The sequence below is a fragment of the Panicum virgatum genome, chromosome 1K (assembly GCF_016808335.1).
Source record: "Panicum virgatum strain AP13 chromosome 1K, P.virgatum_v5, whole genome shotgun sequence".
NCBI lineage: Eukaryota > Viridiplantae > Streptophyta > Magnoliopsida > Poales > Poaceae > Panicum > Panicum virgatum.
The window spans coordinates 33,286,361-33,304,851 of NC_053136.1; the positions used below are offsets into that span (position 1 = coordinate 33,286,361).

Below are 18,491 nucleotides of genomic sequence, written 5' to 3' on the forward strand. Positions count from 1 at the left end.
CGACTGAAGGGAAGGAAATCTTGGATCATATCTGAAAAACTAATCCCCTTATTGATCTGTGTCGGTACCCCAGGACTGGGGTACCCCCTCTTGCTGTGTCTAGGCAAGGATCTTGTAGTTATCCTTAACTTCATCCAAACAGCCGGACCCCTGCGGTCCGGAGTCCTGTTCTCCCAGCAACGGCCCGGACCGTTCCACAGTTGGGAAAGGTCCGGAGACACCACGTGTCCCGGAAGAGGCAAGAACTCGTGCCAAGCAGCCGGGGCTCCGGACCTCCCAAGGAGACCGGACCCCCGCAGGGTCCCGGACCCCTCATGGGGTCCCGGACCCCTCATAGGGTCCTGGACCCCCTGTATAATAACCGGACGCGGGGCGGTCCGAGGCCGCCACGTGTCTGCAAGATATGGTCGTTTGGGTTTCCTTACTAACGTTCACCCACCATTGCATTCATTGCGGTTGGTGGACGTCTGCATTGATATGACAGAAGCTGAGGCGTTTCATTGACCAGGGGACACTATTCATCGCGTATTACCAAGGCAGTGAAGCCGCTGGCGCCGCCCATACCGCGTCTGCCAGCCTGCCGTGACAGATGGATACGACGGCTCGGCTTCGCCCATTATGACGCTACATAATAGCCTCAGCAGGCCACGCCGCAAGCTACGCTACTCCAACGGGCGCCTCGCTGATGGGACAAGAGAAGACCCCCCTGAGTCAGAGGAGCGGCAGTACGCATATCGGAGGAAAGATTCGCTACCACTGTAGCCACAGTCACGTTGGGCCCACCTGTCGGGGCATCAACGTCCTATGTATCCGCTCCCCCTTGATCTATAAAAGGAGGGGGCGCCGCTAGAAAACCTTAGGCTGGGCAAGAGCCAAGGCCAGCAGAGGATAGGTTCATACACACCACCAAGAACAATACATCTCCCAGTGGACGTAGGGTATTATGCTCCGGCGGCCCGAACCACTCTAAATCGTGTGTTCTTGAGTCCTAGTCCCAGCGTAGATTCAGCCCCATCGCCTAGTACTTCCCCGAGTACTCCCTCACGGGGAATAGGCGGGTGCGTTCCGCCACCCGGCTGTGGGTACCCCTAGAACCCCCACAACATTTTGGCGCCGTCCGTGGGGAAGTGCGGGCGCAGGTTGGATCTTCAGGCCTCTGGGCTGTGTTCTTCCTCTGCAACGACGAACCTGAAGATGAAGTAAGGCAGGGCCACACTCACTCCAGCTGTCTTGGCACCGGCGCAGCAACGCCCTCGGTGCGGTGGCGCACGACAGCGACGCCTGCTGTGCGTCGCCACTGCGACACCTCGGAGCCGGCGTAGCGGCGCACAGCGGAGGCGCCGCTGGGCGCTGCTGCCCCTACGTCGACTCAAGGTTTTCTCTCAAGCAACGGCCACACCTCCTCTGCGGTGGCATGGTGTCGGCTCAAGGCTTCCTCTCAACATGGAGCCTGGAGCCGACGGCCATCCCGGAGGATGTGGACCGTGTCGTCCTGCCGTCTCCAAGCACCGGAGATCCACCTCAGCGTTGCTCGGTGCTGCTGCAGACAGGACCCCGCCTCCTCGCGCGGGGGCCCCTGGCGCTAGCACCAAGGACAAGCCGGCGAACGACCGCACTTCTCCACGCGTCGCACCGGTCCATCTGCTGCGCAAGCGCTCTGGTTTCCATCGGCAACGGCGACGGCAGGGGGAGGGGGCCTCTTCCATTCAAAGCCAAAGAATTTGTCTCATGCTATGTAAGCATGTGACAGCTCTTAGGCAAGGAGGGGTCCCCCGAGCTCCCGAGGTGATGCTGGATGATGCGGTTCAGGCACATCCAGGGCGCCTTCACGCGCTGTATAGCATGCAGCCGTAGGTTACTCCTAAGAAAGGAATGAGAGATTTTCTCCTTTGTAATAGCGTGGCGTCTACGTGTGTGTCCAGAGCGGTCAAGGTCCGACCTTGTAAACCCGACCTCTGGCCCTATCACACAAACAGGCAAAAGCGGTCCGGAGCGGTGGAGGTCCGACCTCGTAATCCCGACCTCCGATGTATACCGTGACAACCACAATAATAAAGGAGATTTTCTTTCTCAGTTTTACCTAGGCTCCACCCTGATTATATTTATTCGCCTTGGTTTAACTATTCTTTCCTCTTGACCGGAGTTTCCCTTATTGCTAACAATCCAAGTTAAGTTGCTGGCTTGTGGTCAGGTGAAGACACCCCTTCTAGCTGGAAGGCAGTCCGGACCCCTAAGGACCTGCTCTGGAGAAGTGGTATTTGTATCCTGGGGTAGAGAAGCTCCGCGTGGCTTAGCCTGGTAATGTACCCTAAGTTTACATACTTCACTACCCTGTTACAAGTACTCTAGTATCCAGGACTGCTGTCTTTAGAGGTCCCGGGCTCTCTTCTAGTATAAGGCTTGGTTTCTTTGCACCTTACTATGAGGTCCGGTAACATGCTTCATCGGATTGTCAGCAACGGTCGCTCCAAGTCCACTCCGGTGGCCCGCTCCGGCGGAGACCGCTCGCCACGGTCGCTCCAAGTCCACTCCGGTGGCCCGCTCCGGCGGAGACCGCTCGCCACGGTCGCTCCAAGTCCACTCCGGTGGCCCGCTCCGGCGGAGACCGCTCGCCACGGTCGCTCCAAGTCCACTCCGGTGGCCCGCTCCGGCGGAGACCGCTCGCCACGGTCGCTCCAAGTCCACTCCGGTGGCCCGCTCCGGCGGAGACCGCTCGCCACGGTCGCTCCAAGTCCACTCCGGTGGCCCGCTCCGGCGGAGACCGCTCGCCACAGTCGCTCCAAGTCCACTCCGGTGGCCCGCTCCGGCAGAGACCGCTCGCCACGGTCGACAAAAGCCGGGTCCGGGAAGAGGTGCTTGCTCCCTGAGCGATCCGAAGTCTGTGTAGCCGCTTAGCTTGGTTCCGTACCCTAAGCCTACACCTTCGTCGCCCAATGGAGAGCACTCTAGTACCTGAACCTGGCAACAGGCATACCGGCCTCAGGGGTCCGGGATGCCCGCTCTCTCCATGAGCACGCCAACGCAATCAACTTGCGTAGGAACACATCTCGATGGTGGCCCCACCTGCGGGTTCGTACCTCACCCGAGGTGGGCCCGGGGGCCACTGTCGGTACCCCAGGACTGGGGTACCCCCTCTTGCTGTGTCTAGGCAAGGATCTTGTAGTTATCCTTAACTTCATCCAAACAGCCGGACCCCTGCGGTCCGGAGTCCTGTTCTCCCAGCAGCGACCCGGACCGTTCCACAGTTGGGAAAGGTCCGGAGACACCACGTGTCCCGAAAGAGGCAGGAACTCGTGCCAAGCAGCCGGGGCTCCGGACCTCCCAAGGAGACCGGACCCCCGCAGGGTCCCGGACCCCTCATAGGGTCCTGGACCCCCTGTATAATAACCGGACGCGGGGCGGTCCGAGGCCGCCACGTGTCTGCAAGATATGGCCGTTTGGGTTTCCTTACTAACGTTCACCCACCATTGCATTCATTGCGGTTGGTGGACGTCTGCATTGATATGACAGAAGCTGAGGCGTTTCATTGACCAGTGGACACTATTCATCGCGTATTACCAAGGCAGTGAAGCCGCTGGCGCCGCCCATACCGCGTCTACCAGCCTGCCGTGACAGATGGATACGACGGCTCGGCTTCGGCCATTATGACGCTACATAATAGCCTCAGCAGGCCACGCCGCAAGCTACGCTACTCCAACGGGCGCCTCACTGATGGGACAAGAGAAGACCCCCCTGAGTCAGAGGAGCAGCAGTACGCATATCGGAGGAAAGATTCGCTACCACTGTAGCCACAGTCACGTTGGGCCCACCTGTCGGGGCATCAACGTCCTATGTATCCGCTCCCCCTTGATCTATAAAAGGAGGGGGCGCCGCTAGAAAACCTCAGGCTGGGCAAGAGCCAAGGCCAGCAGAGGATAGGTTCATACACACCACCAAGAACAATACATCTCCCAGTGGACATAGGGTATTACGCTCCGGCGGCCCGAACCACTCTAAATCATGTGTTCTTGAGTCCTAGTCCCAGCGTAGATTCAGCCCCATCGCCTAGTACTTCCCCGAGTACTCCCTCACGGGGAATAGGCGGGTGCGTTCCGCCACCCGGCTGTGGGTACCCCTAGAACCCCCACAACAATCTGCATAATGATGTCCCATTAGAAGGAGAGTGCATTGAGCAACTGAGGACTATCGTCAGTAGAATTCAAGCTTTGATCTTGATTATATCTAAAATTCTGTTGAAGGTACCTCTCCTGAACAGTAGGAATCGTGGGAAAGAGCACTTCGTGCAAATCTTACCCCACCCCCTTCCCCAGATTCCCTTATAGTGCTTTCTTCTAAATTTTTCTCGAGACCATGTCTCAAGGGAGGTTGAGGAAAGAGTGGTTGGAATAAGAGGGTCATTCTTTATGGCTCATCTGTTTTAACCACAATTTCCTGAAAGAGGTACCATAAGAAAGTCGATGTTCCCGTGTCAAGGTAACATCCGAGGTTTTTCACTGAGGAAAATGCCTTGACATTTTGCCTCAACATTATTAACCATTGTATCGTAGTTAGTATGACTCATCTTTGTGGTCAAGGGATTATTGGGGCAAACCGATCGAATTGAGTGAAGCAAACTCGCATTCTTGTCCTCGATTACCGATTGATGCCAATCATATCAAGTGATTCCAGACCCACATCTTATTCCTTAGATTTTGATTGATGCTCGATAGAAGTTACAAACACAGTTCATATCGTTCGGACTTCTATCGGATGCTTTGCCGCCACATTCATCTTTGATGAAACGTGAGGCTTTCCACTTAAGGATCTCAAAATCAGGCCATAGAAAATTCATTTCCCTCGTGGCCTAAACTCACAATCGTTCCTATGGGCCACAGAGTTACACATCCTTTTTGACCATAGGGTCATGAACGTTCTCGAGTTACTCTATCCAGAGACCAAACTACACCATGAGCATGAAGTTCTATTATGTTTCATCACAAAGGTCATGCTCATCCTTGATTTCTCTGAGATATTTCATCCGTTGTGACAAGTGGCAGCGAGTCATGCGATCGCCTTAGGGCTTCCCATCATTGACGCCCTTTAGGATGGTTGTGTTTGGTTCTGCTTATCATAATATTTAAGCAGGATTTGTAGTTGTATTTGAGCACTAACCTTGCAAATCGACAAATGCTGGTGAAGCTGGGGACTACATCACAAATCATGGCTGCAATAGAAAAACCCCTTGGTTGAGTATGTGACCATAAACAAAGCACTGCCAAGAGATAGCCTGGATTAACATTAAAACCCAAAAAAATCTACTAAATAATAAAAGCAAGAACATATTGTCTGGACAGTATGCACCCTCGGGTATTTTTGGTCGCTAACCATTTTTAGGTTGAGATGAAAAGAATGAAGGGCATGCGATGCCTGAGAATATGAGAGCTGCACCAACTGCATACTTGGTACCCTCTAGTGATGCAACACACTCTAAAGGAGACACCGACATCGTATACTTGGCTGTTGGTATGGTCCACAAAAAGTCCAAGTGTGTGGGGGAGATCGGTGAGTACCCTGCAACAGGATCCATCCATGCTAAAGATGGTGTTGAGTCTGCCTTGCAAAAGAAAAGAAAGGAAGAGAGAGAGAGAGAGAGAAGGAAAAAATGAAAGAAGGGAAAGAAGGAAAAGAGAGAGAAAAAAAAGAGAGGATCCATCCATTTTTAGGGGCGGGTGAGGAGTGACCCGCCCCTATAAATCGATTTCCAGGGGCGGATCAGGCGGGCACGTTATCTATCCCTGCAAATAGCATTTTTAGCTACGAGAAGCAGGGACAGGTATCACACCCGCCCCTACAAATGGGGTTTTACCCATCTCTAAAACTCGTTTTCATAGTGGTGATGGATGAGCTACTCCAAATGGAATGAAATTTTGGGACTAGTGAGGTTGAAGCTCCAAAATAGAGAAGCAACTGAAGGAAGCAACAGTTTGGCCATTGGTCATATCTATGTGATGTGCACAAAATTATTTTGTTATTCAACAAGGTTCAAATGATTTTAGGAGTACAATTTTGAGCTATAACACAAGCAGTATTGCTTCAATGTGTATGGTTCATTTTCAGCTGACCGTGGCTCATTGAAGCTATTCGAAGAATTCCAAAATCTAAGGTGGAAATGCTCGAAAAGTTGGTGGAAGCCCTGGCCCTGGCCCTGGCCCATTCAATATGTGCTTTACTACTACTTGCTTAGAGTCAGCATTATTATTGTAATTGTAAATATTGTTGAACTTTACTGCTCATCTGGACCCTTTCAATTGTAAATGGTTTGAACTTTACACCACTTTACCGGTACTGGGCCAGTGAGAACCCAAGCCCATCATTGATTCGCGACCGAAATGTGTGATCTAGGTTGTATACATTTCAAAATGTGTTACTATTAACCAATTTTGGCTACCATTTAATAGGGTGTGAAAATTTGGCCCAGTTGCTATCCTCTTTATTTGGTCACCCTATTAGTTCATCTTGGTCAAAGTTGGCAAAACGAGGACCAATTCGGCTGCCAGGAGTTGGCCTAGCTACTCAGAGGGAAACTTCAGTTCCAAAGCCAAACAAGCACATTACTTACTCATTGGGACCTTGACCATTGCTTTTACTAAAATGTTGCAAACAATTTCTTTGCAAATCGTGGCAAGACAAAGTTTTCAACTAGCAATCATAATCATAAAACATTTTATAGCTAGCATCTGGATGATGTGGATCCAAATCATTGAGATGTATTAGGTCCAATCATGGATAAGAAAAGGCCGATCTTAATGGCAAATGTCATTTTGTTGTTTATAAGGGTGCCACGTCAAATACAGTGTTATGATTCGCATGAATGAAACAAACCCTCTCAATACAAGCTTTATTATTGTATTGTTTCGCAGACGGTCGTAATGTTTGATTAATGCATGATGTGTAAGCGTTTAAATTAACATGAGATTAGATGAAATAAAGAAATTCTAGTCCTCAATGGAGATGTGGAAGAGTTTTTTTACATTGCAAACTATGCATGTGAACCGAGTTTCTTCATTTCTTCTATCCCTTCACAACTGCACGGGATCTTGAGTAAGTTTGCATGCGGCATCTCCTCTCGGTGTGGCTGCGGCTTCTAAAGTTCTGAGTACAATGTAGAAGCAAATTCGATTGAATGTTTGCTACGTAGCGTTTGGACCTTCAATATTCGCTCCTTGCACATGTATAAGATGTTGACTAGCTAGTGCAGGCGAAGAATGGTACCAGCAATTTACAGGGCATGCCGACAGCACTTGAATGCACCAAAGTTACACTGCATCGTGTTTCAGACTTTTCTACGCATCTAGAGTACGTGTTAGCGCCGCCCACGCTAGTCCCTTTCAGTATTTTTTTTTGGGTAGTCCCTTTTCAGTATTACCTGCAACCTACACACAAACACATCAGCGATTAGCAAAGAAAGTGCCGGCAAATTGCTACGCGCTTAGATAACAATTTTTTTCAGCCACTGGACACTGTGAACGCGCTCAAGCTTTGTGTGCTGCTGCGGAAAATCTAGTCCGACATTGTTCAGCTTGATGGTGACAGACCGAAAGAATCCTTTCTTCGGAAGAAAAAATTAGGATCTCTATACGTGGCGAAGGAGACTTGCACTGGTAGAAAATCGACTGCATCTTCAGATCTTCGTGTGCCATCTGACATTGGTTGACTAGGTTTGTATCCCCAATCTCCTGTCCTCGCCAGGAGTTCATAGTAGTGTGGAAAGAAGAGCTAACTAACTAAATAGAAAAAGTTGGATGTTATAAATTAAAAAAATTGAATCATGCCATTGTCATCAAGCTTGATTTATTGTCAGAAACAGATACAGTGTTTCAGTCAACTTTATCAGGCTACGGCACGTATAGTACTATGCTGATAAATAATGTATTTTCTATTTAATTATCTCTTGGGAGATTGTTTATCTTCTTTTATTATATATGTTCTTCAAGATATATTAATTTTGATCACGTTGTCCACCTGGAGTAGAAACGCCATAATTAAAAACGTAGACACAAATTTGGGTGTGTGCTTTAGTTTGTCACTGTTTTTGCTTTGGGCACCGCATATTGCTATCTCTAACTCCAAGTAATTCAGGAGAAAAACTTAGAAAAAATTCTAAATCACTCCTCTCAACTATAGCCAAAGTCCAAATAACCCCTAAACTATAACTTGGTCCATATTACCCCTAAATTATACCATTTAGTTCATTCTTCCCTATCATACAATTTGTCCTTTTTTTCTCCATACACAAAATTAATTTTTTTATCTCAAATTTTGCAGGGTGGTATTGGACATCAGGTTCCATAATAAAAAAAAATTGTCACATCAGCGCCTCCCCAAGGAACCTTGCTCCGCTTCCGGGAAATTAAGAATGGAATGGTACGGCAATCATATTTTATAAGCAATAATAATGCTCTTGTCACGTAAATGTCCCAGCACTTTTCCATCCGCCATCCTTCCACTTGAAGCTTTACTACTCCCAAAACCCTACAAATACAAGTACCTCGCTGCCCATAGTACGTACCAACCATGATAACCTTTGCAGAAGCAGAACTACAAATGCCATTGAGCTCATCATTAGCATTTCATTCCTTCTTGATCGGTTCATAATCCCGAGAGCACAATGAAGCTGCAGCTCATGTTCATGCCTAGGAAGAAGCCGTGTATGCTCGGTGTCGGTTCAGCTGTCCTGGTGAAGTGCAGGGAGTTGTGGCGAGGCCTCACCGGCGGTGGCTTCGCCGTGGCGCGGCGACACGCCGACGACTACTTCAGGGGCAGCTACGAGTTCTCGTGCACGGCAACGCCGATCAATTTTCCTCCAAGGGCTACGAATGGCCGTGGACGGCGGCGGCGGCGTCTGCCACCCTGCGTCGGCGGCAAGCAAGCGCAGGAGATGCTGGAGTGCATCGCGCCAGGGAAAGGGTGGTCGCCCGAGCGCTCGCCGGGAGCCGGAGCTGGGAACGAGATCGACGGCCTGGCCGAGGAGTTCATCAGGAGGTTCTATGACCAGCTGAGGATGCAGAGGGTGGAGGAGATCCAGGTGGAGCACGAGACAAGGGCTCAGAAAACCTCAGTGATGTAAACGGCCTATTTTATACCTAATATTTCAGTGTTTCTTTCTTTTTAGAAAGACTATTTCCGAGTTTCATCATGTAAGGAGTGTGTTCATATCGTTTTGTATGATGGAGACATTTGTGTACATACTACATGTCCACATAGCAAGAATACATGCATGCTTTCGTGGTACCATACGTGCGTTAAACTATCTCGAAACTCAACATGTTTACAAACACATCTACCGGCTGTAGCAAAATTAGAACGTTGCATGTCCGATGAAAATTTATCCAAAAGTCTACATTGAAGTTTTAAAAAAAAACATTGAAACTTGCACATCCCGGAGATACTTTGCTGCAAAAGTTCATGTTCAGGATTGTTCTAGATAATTCATACGGAATGACATATTCCGAGGGAACCTGCACTGATGACAAAACTTTTCATTTTCGTATGAGTTGAAGTAGAATGAATTTGAACATCAACTTTTGCAACGAAGTGTATCAAGACATGAACTATGTCAGGTTTAAAATTTTTAAGAACCTCAAAGTACTTCTGTGTATAAATTTCAGGTTTTCAGGACTTGTTCTATTTTCACCTGGCATAATTAGAATAACCACAATACTATAGGACGGAACAATCTACCAAGTACGTTAAGATATTGCCGCCCTGGCATGGAAAAGAAGTTGTAAACTCGTAAATCCGTTACTTTTTGACCTCCCAAGCCGCAGATACTATCGAATCAATCCGAGCAGCAAAAAATGGATGGCCCAACAATGGAACTTTTGAATTGCGCGTGCTATTATGCAAAACTGACAGCCAGCAGATCAGCATACACCCTAAAGCATTCTAACTATTTGCACCTCAGAAAATTGCTATCAAGCAAAGAGTACAAGATAAATCACAATATGACAATGGAATAACAGCAATCCTGAATTTTAATTCACTGCAATTCTCAACATTATATTTTGTCTACAAAGAACCGCAGCGAACAGACACGACTTATTAAGTTTACAGAAAAAAAATGTACCTTTAACCTTTAATCTTACGATGTAAAAACGGAATAACCTGCCATCAAAAGTGCTCAAACTGAGAAAGTTTTGCCTCACTAAGTTCTCTGCTCTAACTGAATAAATAAGGTAACCCCTCACTCTAGGTTTTTCATCTATATCTCCCGGCAGAGTATCACACTGGTGTCCAAAACTTCATAGCTAACCAGACCGCAGCCTTACGCCCGGTCTCTACCGACGGCCCCCAGGCTTCCTTGCAGCTGGAGCCTGCTCGTCCTCATCAGATTCAACATCTCCATACTGCCACATCCGCAGCCGTTCCTTCTTTGCTTTCTCCTGGAACTGCTCCAGGTTCTGGAGAGCCGTCTTCCTCTCCCTAGTGTCCCACCTCTTGCTCCTTTCAAGCCGAGCAAGCCCTTCCTGTAGATACAGGCAGAGTAGGTAATATCAGAAATGAAGACCTGGTCATAATTCGGAAGCAACTCCTGTAGTGCGCCCTGACTTTGGGCCTGACAGGTGGGTCCGGGTCCACTGTCAGTGACAAAAAATCACTGACATCATAATACAGCTTTTCACATAGGTTTGGCAAGAAATTAGAACGAACATATGTTTCTTTCCTCTGAGTAGTCAGGAACGAACATATATATCTTTGCTGACTAGTTAGCAAGCAGCCATCTATCTTCAAACATGGATGCAAGTAGGAATGCTCTACCAAACGTGGACAAAAGTTACATAGCTAGTTAAATATCTTCAAAGCTAACAAGGACAAAGTACGAATGCATGCATTCAACAATGGTTTGCAGGTGTGATGCCCCAGGTTTATCCAGCAAATCATAATGTTTTATTTCTCAAATAGTATTGCAAACAAAAGGTGCCTAGGAAAACATGCACAATTGACATTCCATCCACCACAACACTATCAATCTGATGCCAATGGTTTTCCTAACTACCCTAAGCACAACTACATGGCAGTCTTTCTAAAAGATTCAAACAGCATAGAATAAATCAACGAAAGCAATTAACTTGAAGTACTTAGGCAAGGAAATGCAAATAGATAATACTTCCTCTGTTCTTCAATATATGAAGTCTGCACCAAGCTAATTATTGTCATAAACTTCATATATTTTAGAACAGGGAGAGTATATGATGTTTCTTGTTTGCTTTCAAGGTTCAAATCAGCATTGCCCATGGAAAGTCATGTTCTCTTAAACGATTCACATATTTCAAAATAAATCAAATGCTATGCTATGAAGAACACCAAAAGACTAGTTGAAAATAAAGTGAAGTAGTCAGTAGAGCACAAACCTCAAGCATGGTAGCATTTATGCTACTTTCCGTCTCTGCATCAACAAGAGTAACAATGAGAACATTTCCTGTTCCTTGTCCTTTTGATTTTCCCCCAGAAGTATCACGGTCTTCAATCATTGCCCGGTATTGCTTTGAGCTACTGAGCAAACATTCACTCAGATACTCTGCTGCTTCCTGACCAAAATCATCCTCTAGACTGGGCACTTTAATGAAAGCAAGGCTGCATAGCTGAGCAAGAGCAGGAGACGAGGAAATAGATGGGTCCACAGGTCGCAAACGGCTGTAGGGAACCACCTCTTGGTTGCCATAGTCAATATAGAATACTTCAAACTTGTCATTTGGAGATTCTACAGCACGAGGTCCATTTACAATCTGCACAAGCCAGGAGAGAACTTAATAATGAAATCGCTACAATGACCAGAGGGTGACAATTTGCGCATAAAGTTTAAAGTAAGGTGTGATAACAAGGTTCAAACGTAAGCGTGAAGGACCTGCAGATGCACAAATAAAAATATTCCCAATATAAGTGACAATATATTGTTGCAGTATGTTTGGCACTTGGTCATAGAGGACAAGAAATTTCAGTAGTCCTAGAGTATAAGCTACTAGACATAATTCAACTATGACTTTGGTAACCGTGCACATACCATAGCTCTGTTCCAGGAGTTGTCGAGGCTAAATTGTGCGAGGACTATCTCTCCCTTCACAGGATTAAAAGCACCAATGACAGGTGCATCTTTAAGTTTCAAAGATGCAAGCTGCTGTTGAATTGAAGCTACTCTCTGGTCACCCACTGTCTGAACATAGAACTTCCCACCACCAAGAACTTCCGTGACAACCACCTAAATAGTGTCAAGTCAAGAAGTTAGATTTCCCCATACAAATGGAGTGTTTGTTTCAACAATATCTTTCATGAACAAACCTTAAGAATTTCCTTTTGCTTAGAAGCAGGTGTGGATCCGTTGGAAGCCTCTTCACCCTCAACATAATTCTCCCATATCTTGAAAACTTGAGTGTCAGTAATGGCCTTCCCTTTTGTATACCTTAGGAAGAAAAACAAAAGCTTACCTTAAGTTTTTGTTGCTTTGCAGACTGCTCAGCTCTAGTTAGGACATATGCATCTGAGATCCTATCCAAGCCAAATGAACTCAGCTTGGCCAGGCCAGCTTCCAAAAGTACAGAGCCCATGTTGGTCTTGGACTCCCACAGTGAACCTATGAATGTTCCTGTTCTATCAACAGCTTCAACCTCTATCTGCGTGTATCACTTGCATCCTTCAGAAACTGAAAACAGGCATATGAAAGACAAAGAAGACAAATTATGTTGTACCTCCACATCACGTTGTAGTATTCTTCTCCTCATCAAAGCAATAGCTTCATCTGAGTATGGCTCGCCTTTACCAGGGCACCGAACACCAGATAATGAGAAGGCAATACTGCAAGTCTCCTTAGGAATTGTTAGTTTGAATCGATGGCCGCTAAAAACATACTCAACGACGGCAGAATGTCTTCTGTTCCTTTGCAAGAAGGGAAGGAAATCTTTGGCTTTCTTTGCAGATACCTAACCATACAAGAACCACACTGATAGGTTAGTGCATAAGAAATTTAAAAATCAAACTAATGGAACAAAAGAAGATGCCTTACCGTTGTTAAATCTGTTATGTGCATCACAGGAGATTCTTTTAGAGAATGCACTCCTTTCTTTGCTTTCTCAGCCCGTGATTCAGCTGCTAATAAAGCATCATAATAGTGTGACCTTTCCTCATAATCCCTGTGTTTTGATGTTTTAGCAAAGCCTCGAGAGAGCAAAAGCTCAGCAATATTAACTCCAGGCTGGCTGGCAGAGCTCGGAGTAGAAGACACGTCATCTCCATCAGCCTGTGAAGGTGAACCCAGAAAAACTGAACCATAATCTAAAACTCTGGTATCAGCCGTGTTTGCTGTGGGAGCAGCATTCTGTCCATCCACAGTGCTGATCCTTCTAGAGTATTCCATTTCAACAGCCACCTGAAAATGAAATAGAGTGGGGAAACTCAATCAGTTTTCAAACTACTGATCAGTGTTTTTATAATAAACTAATAACTTCAGCCAGATTATCACAAGACCATCTACGTACTTGCTTGCTAATCAACCTTGTGCGCAAGAACTCCTTAGCTTCACGGGCAAAATTGTCAGGCTTCTCATCCCTACGAGCATTGCCCATCCTAGGAGCTCTAATGCTTGAGAGATTAACCCGACGTTCGGCTGAAGGACTACCATATGGGGCAGCATCATCAGCTACAATAATGCAATCCCCACTCACAACCTCTACAACCTGTCAAAAGATCAGCATGAAAGAAATTAGTTACAGCCATGCAATTATGTGACTGCGAGGAATACACACTATCATTGAGAAAGCAAGACATACTTTTCCAGTAAATTTCTGATCATGGATGGGCTTTGAGTTTGTCACCGGTGGCTTAAAGCCTGTCCAGATTCTCAACTGATCCTTTTTAGCCTGAAGTTCTGCGTTCTTCAGCTTTATTTTGACTTCAACATCAAGCATATTAGCACTCCACTCAACATACTTTGCAAGACCCTGTAACAGAAAGGTTAGCACATAAATTTTTAATGCAGTCGCATTTAACAATTTAAGAATGTGATTATGACTGGCACATAAATTTGTATGCATTCAAATACAACAACTTAATGTAAGAATATGATGATGCCTGGTACCATGCATACTCAAAAGAAAATTATATGGATAAATATAGCCATACATTTTCAACAAGCTCAAGGGCCAAGTCCTTCGCAGTCTCTCCATCAGGGTAATACACAGAGCCAATTATATTACTGAAGCTGTCTGTGCCTTCCACCACAATACGCACCTATAATTTTTTATAAGGGAAAGTTAAGCTAAGTAACACAATAAATTCTTCATGCAGGAGACGAAAATAAAAACCAGAGGAGATAGCTTACATCTCTGTTGAGAACTCTAGTCTCTGTGAAGTGCTTGGCTTCTCTTCCATACCTATCTGGTGGAATTTCAGCAGAAGCTGCGGATGCAGCAAGTCTTTGTGCTGTAGTCAGCTGAGCCGGTGCTCCCTCAGAATCTTCACCATTTGCACCATTAGCAGTACCATCCGTTTCAGCAACAATAGTAGGTGCTGATGAGCGCCTCCCCATGGATGGAGCCTAGACTTATTTCTAATTAATATTTACCTTATATAAACATGAAAGAAACAACATCGCATTATGAGAAGCATACCTGTACTCCAGCAACATATATCTGCACAAACTGGAAACTAGGGAGCAAGTACACACGAACGGTGCTGCCATCACGAACTTGTTCAACAATGGCCTCCAAACTCTTGCCTTTATTTGCAACTGCAAAACCCTTTGCATCAAAACCACTTGCTTCACCAATTGCAGATGGCGGAAGATCTCTTATGGACTCTTCAGCAGCACCAGGTTCCTGAAGTGTATATAAGATGTGTACAACAGCGAAATCAAGAAAGACATTCATCTCATGCAACACAAAAGAAGTTGACCACAGAAATGAAAAATTGCTAACCTTGCTCCAACGACCAACACCCTGTTGCTTGGCAACTTCCTCCAACCTTAGCAGCTCAGTAAGGTATGGATTTTGTTCACCCCCCTTGGGGCCTTGCTCCTTTACCTGATTAAACAAATAGAAGAAGAAATTAATAACACATCTAGAGCGATAAATACAACAAAGAAACTCAATAAGAAAGTATAATGGCCCTTACCCTTGCCCATCCAGCAGAAACTACCGAGTATGCAACATTCTTGTCACCAAGATAAACAGTACCAAATTCTCGTCCAATATTGGGAGCTGTATAGTCCACTCTGAATGTGACCTCCTATAACAGCAGATTATAATTTTATGTTACCCAGAAAAAGGAACTTACAAATACAAATGAATCATATGCGAGTTCGGAAAAGAAAAGAAGTTCAAATCTAGCACCTTGCCAATGCAAAGCTTTCTCAGAAACTCTTTGCTTTCCCATGCGAAGGGCTCATCCACTCCACCACGGCGAGCCTAGAACACCATGAACTTTCAATGTGAATTAGGAAGAAAAAAAATGAAAAACTTCAGGAATGAGTGGAGTATAAAGAAGCTACAGCTGATGTTAAGTAAATATTCCTAAGTTGAAGGTTCCATAATAAAAATGCAAACAAACGTGGTTATTTAAGAATTGTACATTTCCATTAATCCACAAGCATAACTTGAAAACCTAGTTGTCCTAGAACAAACCAATAATTTCCACCAAATTCACGAAACAAATCAAACTGAGGTTAGGTGAAAAGGGCAAACGGTATCCTACATTACTAACAAAGATTTCAAGAAGTGCAGATTGAATCTTACCAGCCTTGGGGCCATAAGGTAGGACAGAGTGATGGACTTCTCAGGTGGGATCTCAGCCTTTGTGCTTCCCATGATGAGTAGACAATCCCCTGATGTCACAGCCTTAACCTTACCCCTCAACCATCCTGACGCTCCTGTGTTGGTTGCCATGACAGCAGCTTATACCCTGCAATCAAACGAAAAAGAAGAGGAATTATTATTACATTAGAGTAACCTAATTTAGCCTTGTTTCCTATCATATCCAGCAACTCTTATTTTTTGGGATTTTACAGACCATAGGTAGCTAAAATGGTGAAAATGGGAAATATATGCAGATATTTGATTGGAACAAATGAATTCAACTAATCCTGAGACTGTGTTTTCACGGTCACACAATAGCAGTTACTGCACTTGTCATCAAACAAATAAAGAAGAATAAACGACAGAGCTGCATGTATTGAAAGGGAAACTGAAATCTCAGCAGCGAGCGTCACAGGTATGCAGGAATGTTAAGTGCGCAGGTTGGCAGTCCATGACCTCCCGCTTTTATCCTACACAGGAATTATTGAGCACGAGCAGGTTTCTCTAAAGGGAAACACGAAAAGAATCGCACACGAAAGATTTGGCCCACCCCTACCCCCCAAATGCCCGCAAGAGTCCAAACCACCCACTCCCGGGAGGTCACGCGAACCCAGCCACCTTTCTGCCACGGCGCAGAAGCGCGGCAGAGAAGCAGAGCAATGCGCTCCCAAGTCAGCGCGTAAATCCAAATCCAATCCCACCAAAATCTAATCCACAAGTCCACCCTCTAAGCCATGCACAGCTGCGACCGTACACGCAAGCGAAGATCTGGCGCCGGCGCCACATGAACCCGCGCGATCCCGGAGAATTCCGGCCTCGGCGAGCCGGACATCGAGCAGAGCGGGACGCGCCGCACCGAATCAAGCGCGGGCCACGGCGGCGACGCCCAGATCGGGGCCGGGAAGCGGTCCCAAACGCCCAGATCTGCGAGGTAGCCCGCCCAGGCCGCAACGAAACCGGGCGCGCGCGTCGGGATCAGGGCAGAAACGGAGCTCACCTGGAACCTCGGCGGGATCGCCCGGACGCGGCGAGAGGCAGAGGTAGATCTGGGCGAGCGGATAAGGCGCGGGGTAGGTACCTCCGCTCCGGCGTGGTTACACACGGGCACGGGTGGGTGAGCGCCCCCTCTCGCCGGGGCGGCGGCGAGGCGAGGGGCAGGGGTGGGAGCGCGTGAGGTTTTTGGGGCGTAGCGAGTGGCGAGATGAGGGAGGGGAGAGGCGACTGGGGGAGAAGGGAGGTGGTTTATAGTGGGGGGAGGGGGCGCGACGCCACGCGAGCGAGGTGGAGAAGAAGCAGGCCGGTTCGGCTTGGTTGAGGTGGATGGGCAGCCCTGCCCGCCGCTCGCGTTCACGGAAATGGGCGGGCGCGGAGTTTGTTGGGAGGCGCGAGATCCGACGGCAGCAGCGGAGCTGGAAAGGGTAATCCGCCGTGCAGGCCGGGGCTGCTGGTTTGTTCTGTTCTTCGTGGTAAGAGTAGGACGTCGAGTGAGGTCAAAGGCACGAGGCTCGGTCATGGCGTGTCCTAGCGGCTACATTTTGCTTATTCCTGCAATTCGACTAGGTTGAGGCCCCGTTTAGTTTCCAAAAATTTTCACCCAAAAATTTTCACCTCCACTTTGAACACATGTATGAACCACTAAATGTAATTAAATAACAAAACTAATTACACAGTTTGGATGTACACGACGAGACGAATCTTTTGAGCCTAATTAGGGCATGATTAGCCATAAGTGCTACAGTAACCCACATGTGCTAATGATGCGGTCAAAGGCCTCAAAAGATTCATCTCGTGGTTTCCAAGTGAGTTCTGAAATTAGTTTTTTAATTAGTGTCCGAAAAACCCTCCCGACATCTGGTCAAAGTGCTGACCTGATTGGATAGGTAGGAGTACCGGGATGACCTACAATGCTTCCCTTCCATCTCTCCGGCTAAGGACGGACAGAAGGGATGAGCCTAATATGGTGGTGGTGCGGTGATAATGATAAAATGACGGGTGAATTAAAGGTAATGGTCGCACGGTTAAGAGTTGCGGGCAAAAAGACAAAAATAGAAGAAGCGTTGCCGTATCCACTACGTAACTGTTACGAGGGAAGACGACAAGCGTGCGCCTGTTAATTCAGCTGAAAAAGGTATTGCCCGTGTATATTCTATTTAATGTGAAGCAACATCTATTTCTTGATATACTTATAATCTTACAATCACTAAATCTCCCGAGTAACTGACGTTGACTCGACTCTCGAGGAGTAATAACCCTAGACTCTAGAGTAACAAAACAGGTAACCTATAGCACAACTTGAATTAAATAACAAAATTGACATATCATATGTCATTACCTAATCATATATAAAACTACAGTTCAACCAAATCTAGACGGGAAATTTAGGAATATAAAATAATAAATCACTGAAGTGATGTCTATCAAAAAAACCCATAGATATTACTAAAAATCTAATCAAAATGGAACTATACCAAAGCACAATAGAGAATAACTAAATTTAGAATGGAAAGTTTGACAGTACAAATTATATTTTATTAAATTTTTAAAGATTTCAATGTGAACTTGATTTCCGATTCTAGTTACAAATTTTGAAATGATATTAACAAGCATATGATTACATATCTCGAAATAGAAAAGGAATAAGATGATGTAAATTGGTCAAATATAACAACT

The 18,491-nt window shown here is 46.3% G+C and overlaps 2 protein-coding genes across 2 annotated transcripts; one reads left to right on the forward strand and one right to left on the reverse strand.

Moving 5' to 3' along the window:
- Positions 1-8,560: 8,560 nt before the first annotated feature.
- On the forward strand, positions 8,561-9,268 carry LOC120656696. The gene has a single exon (XM_039934884.1). The coding sequence runs from the start codon at positions 8,648-8,650 to the stop codon at positions 9,104-9,106; it is 459 nt and encodes a 152-aa protein (XP_039790818.1). The 5' UTR covers positions 8,561-8,647; the 3' UTR covers positions 9,107-9,268.
- A 716-nt stretch (positions 9,269-9,984) lies between these two features.
- Positions 9,985-17,161, reverse strand: LOC120703202 (ribonuclease TUDOR 1-like). Its single transcript, XM_039987212.1, has 17 exons — positions 16,819-17,161; positions 15,762-15,927; positions 15,360-15,434; positions 15,142-15,255; positions 14,946-15,050; positions 14,640-14,846; positions 14,351-14,566; positions 14,152-14,259; positions 13,800-13,970; positions 13,509-13,706; positions 13,037-13,399; positions 12,723-12,953; positions 12,462-12,647; positions 12,316-12,393; positions 12,041-12,235; positions 11,391-11,765; positions 9,985-10,505 (listed from the first exon to the last, which is right to left on the reverse strand). Exons 2-17 carry the CDS (start codon positions 15,909-15,911, stop codon positions 10,317-10,319), a joined length of 2,961 nt encoding a protein of 986 aa, XP_039843146.1. The 5' UTR covers positions 15,912-15,927; positions 16,819-17,161; the 3' UTR covers positions 9,985-10,316.
- Positions 17,162-18,491: the final 1,330 nt, after the last annotated feature.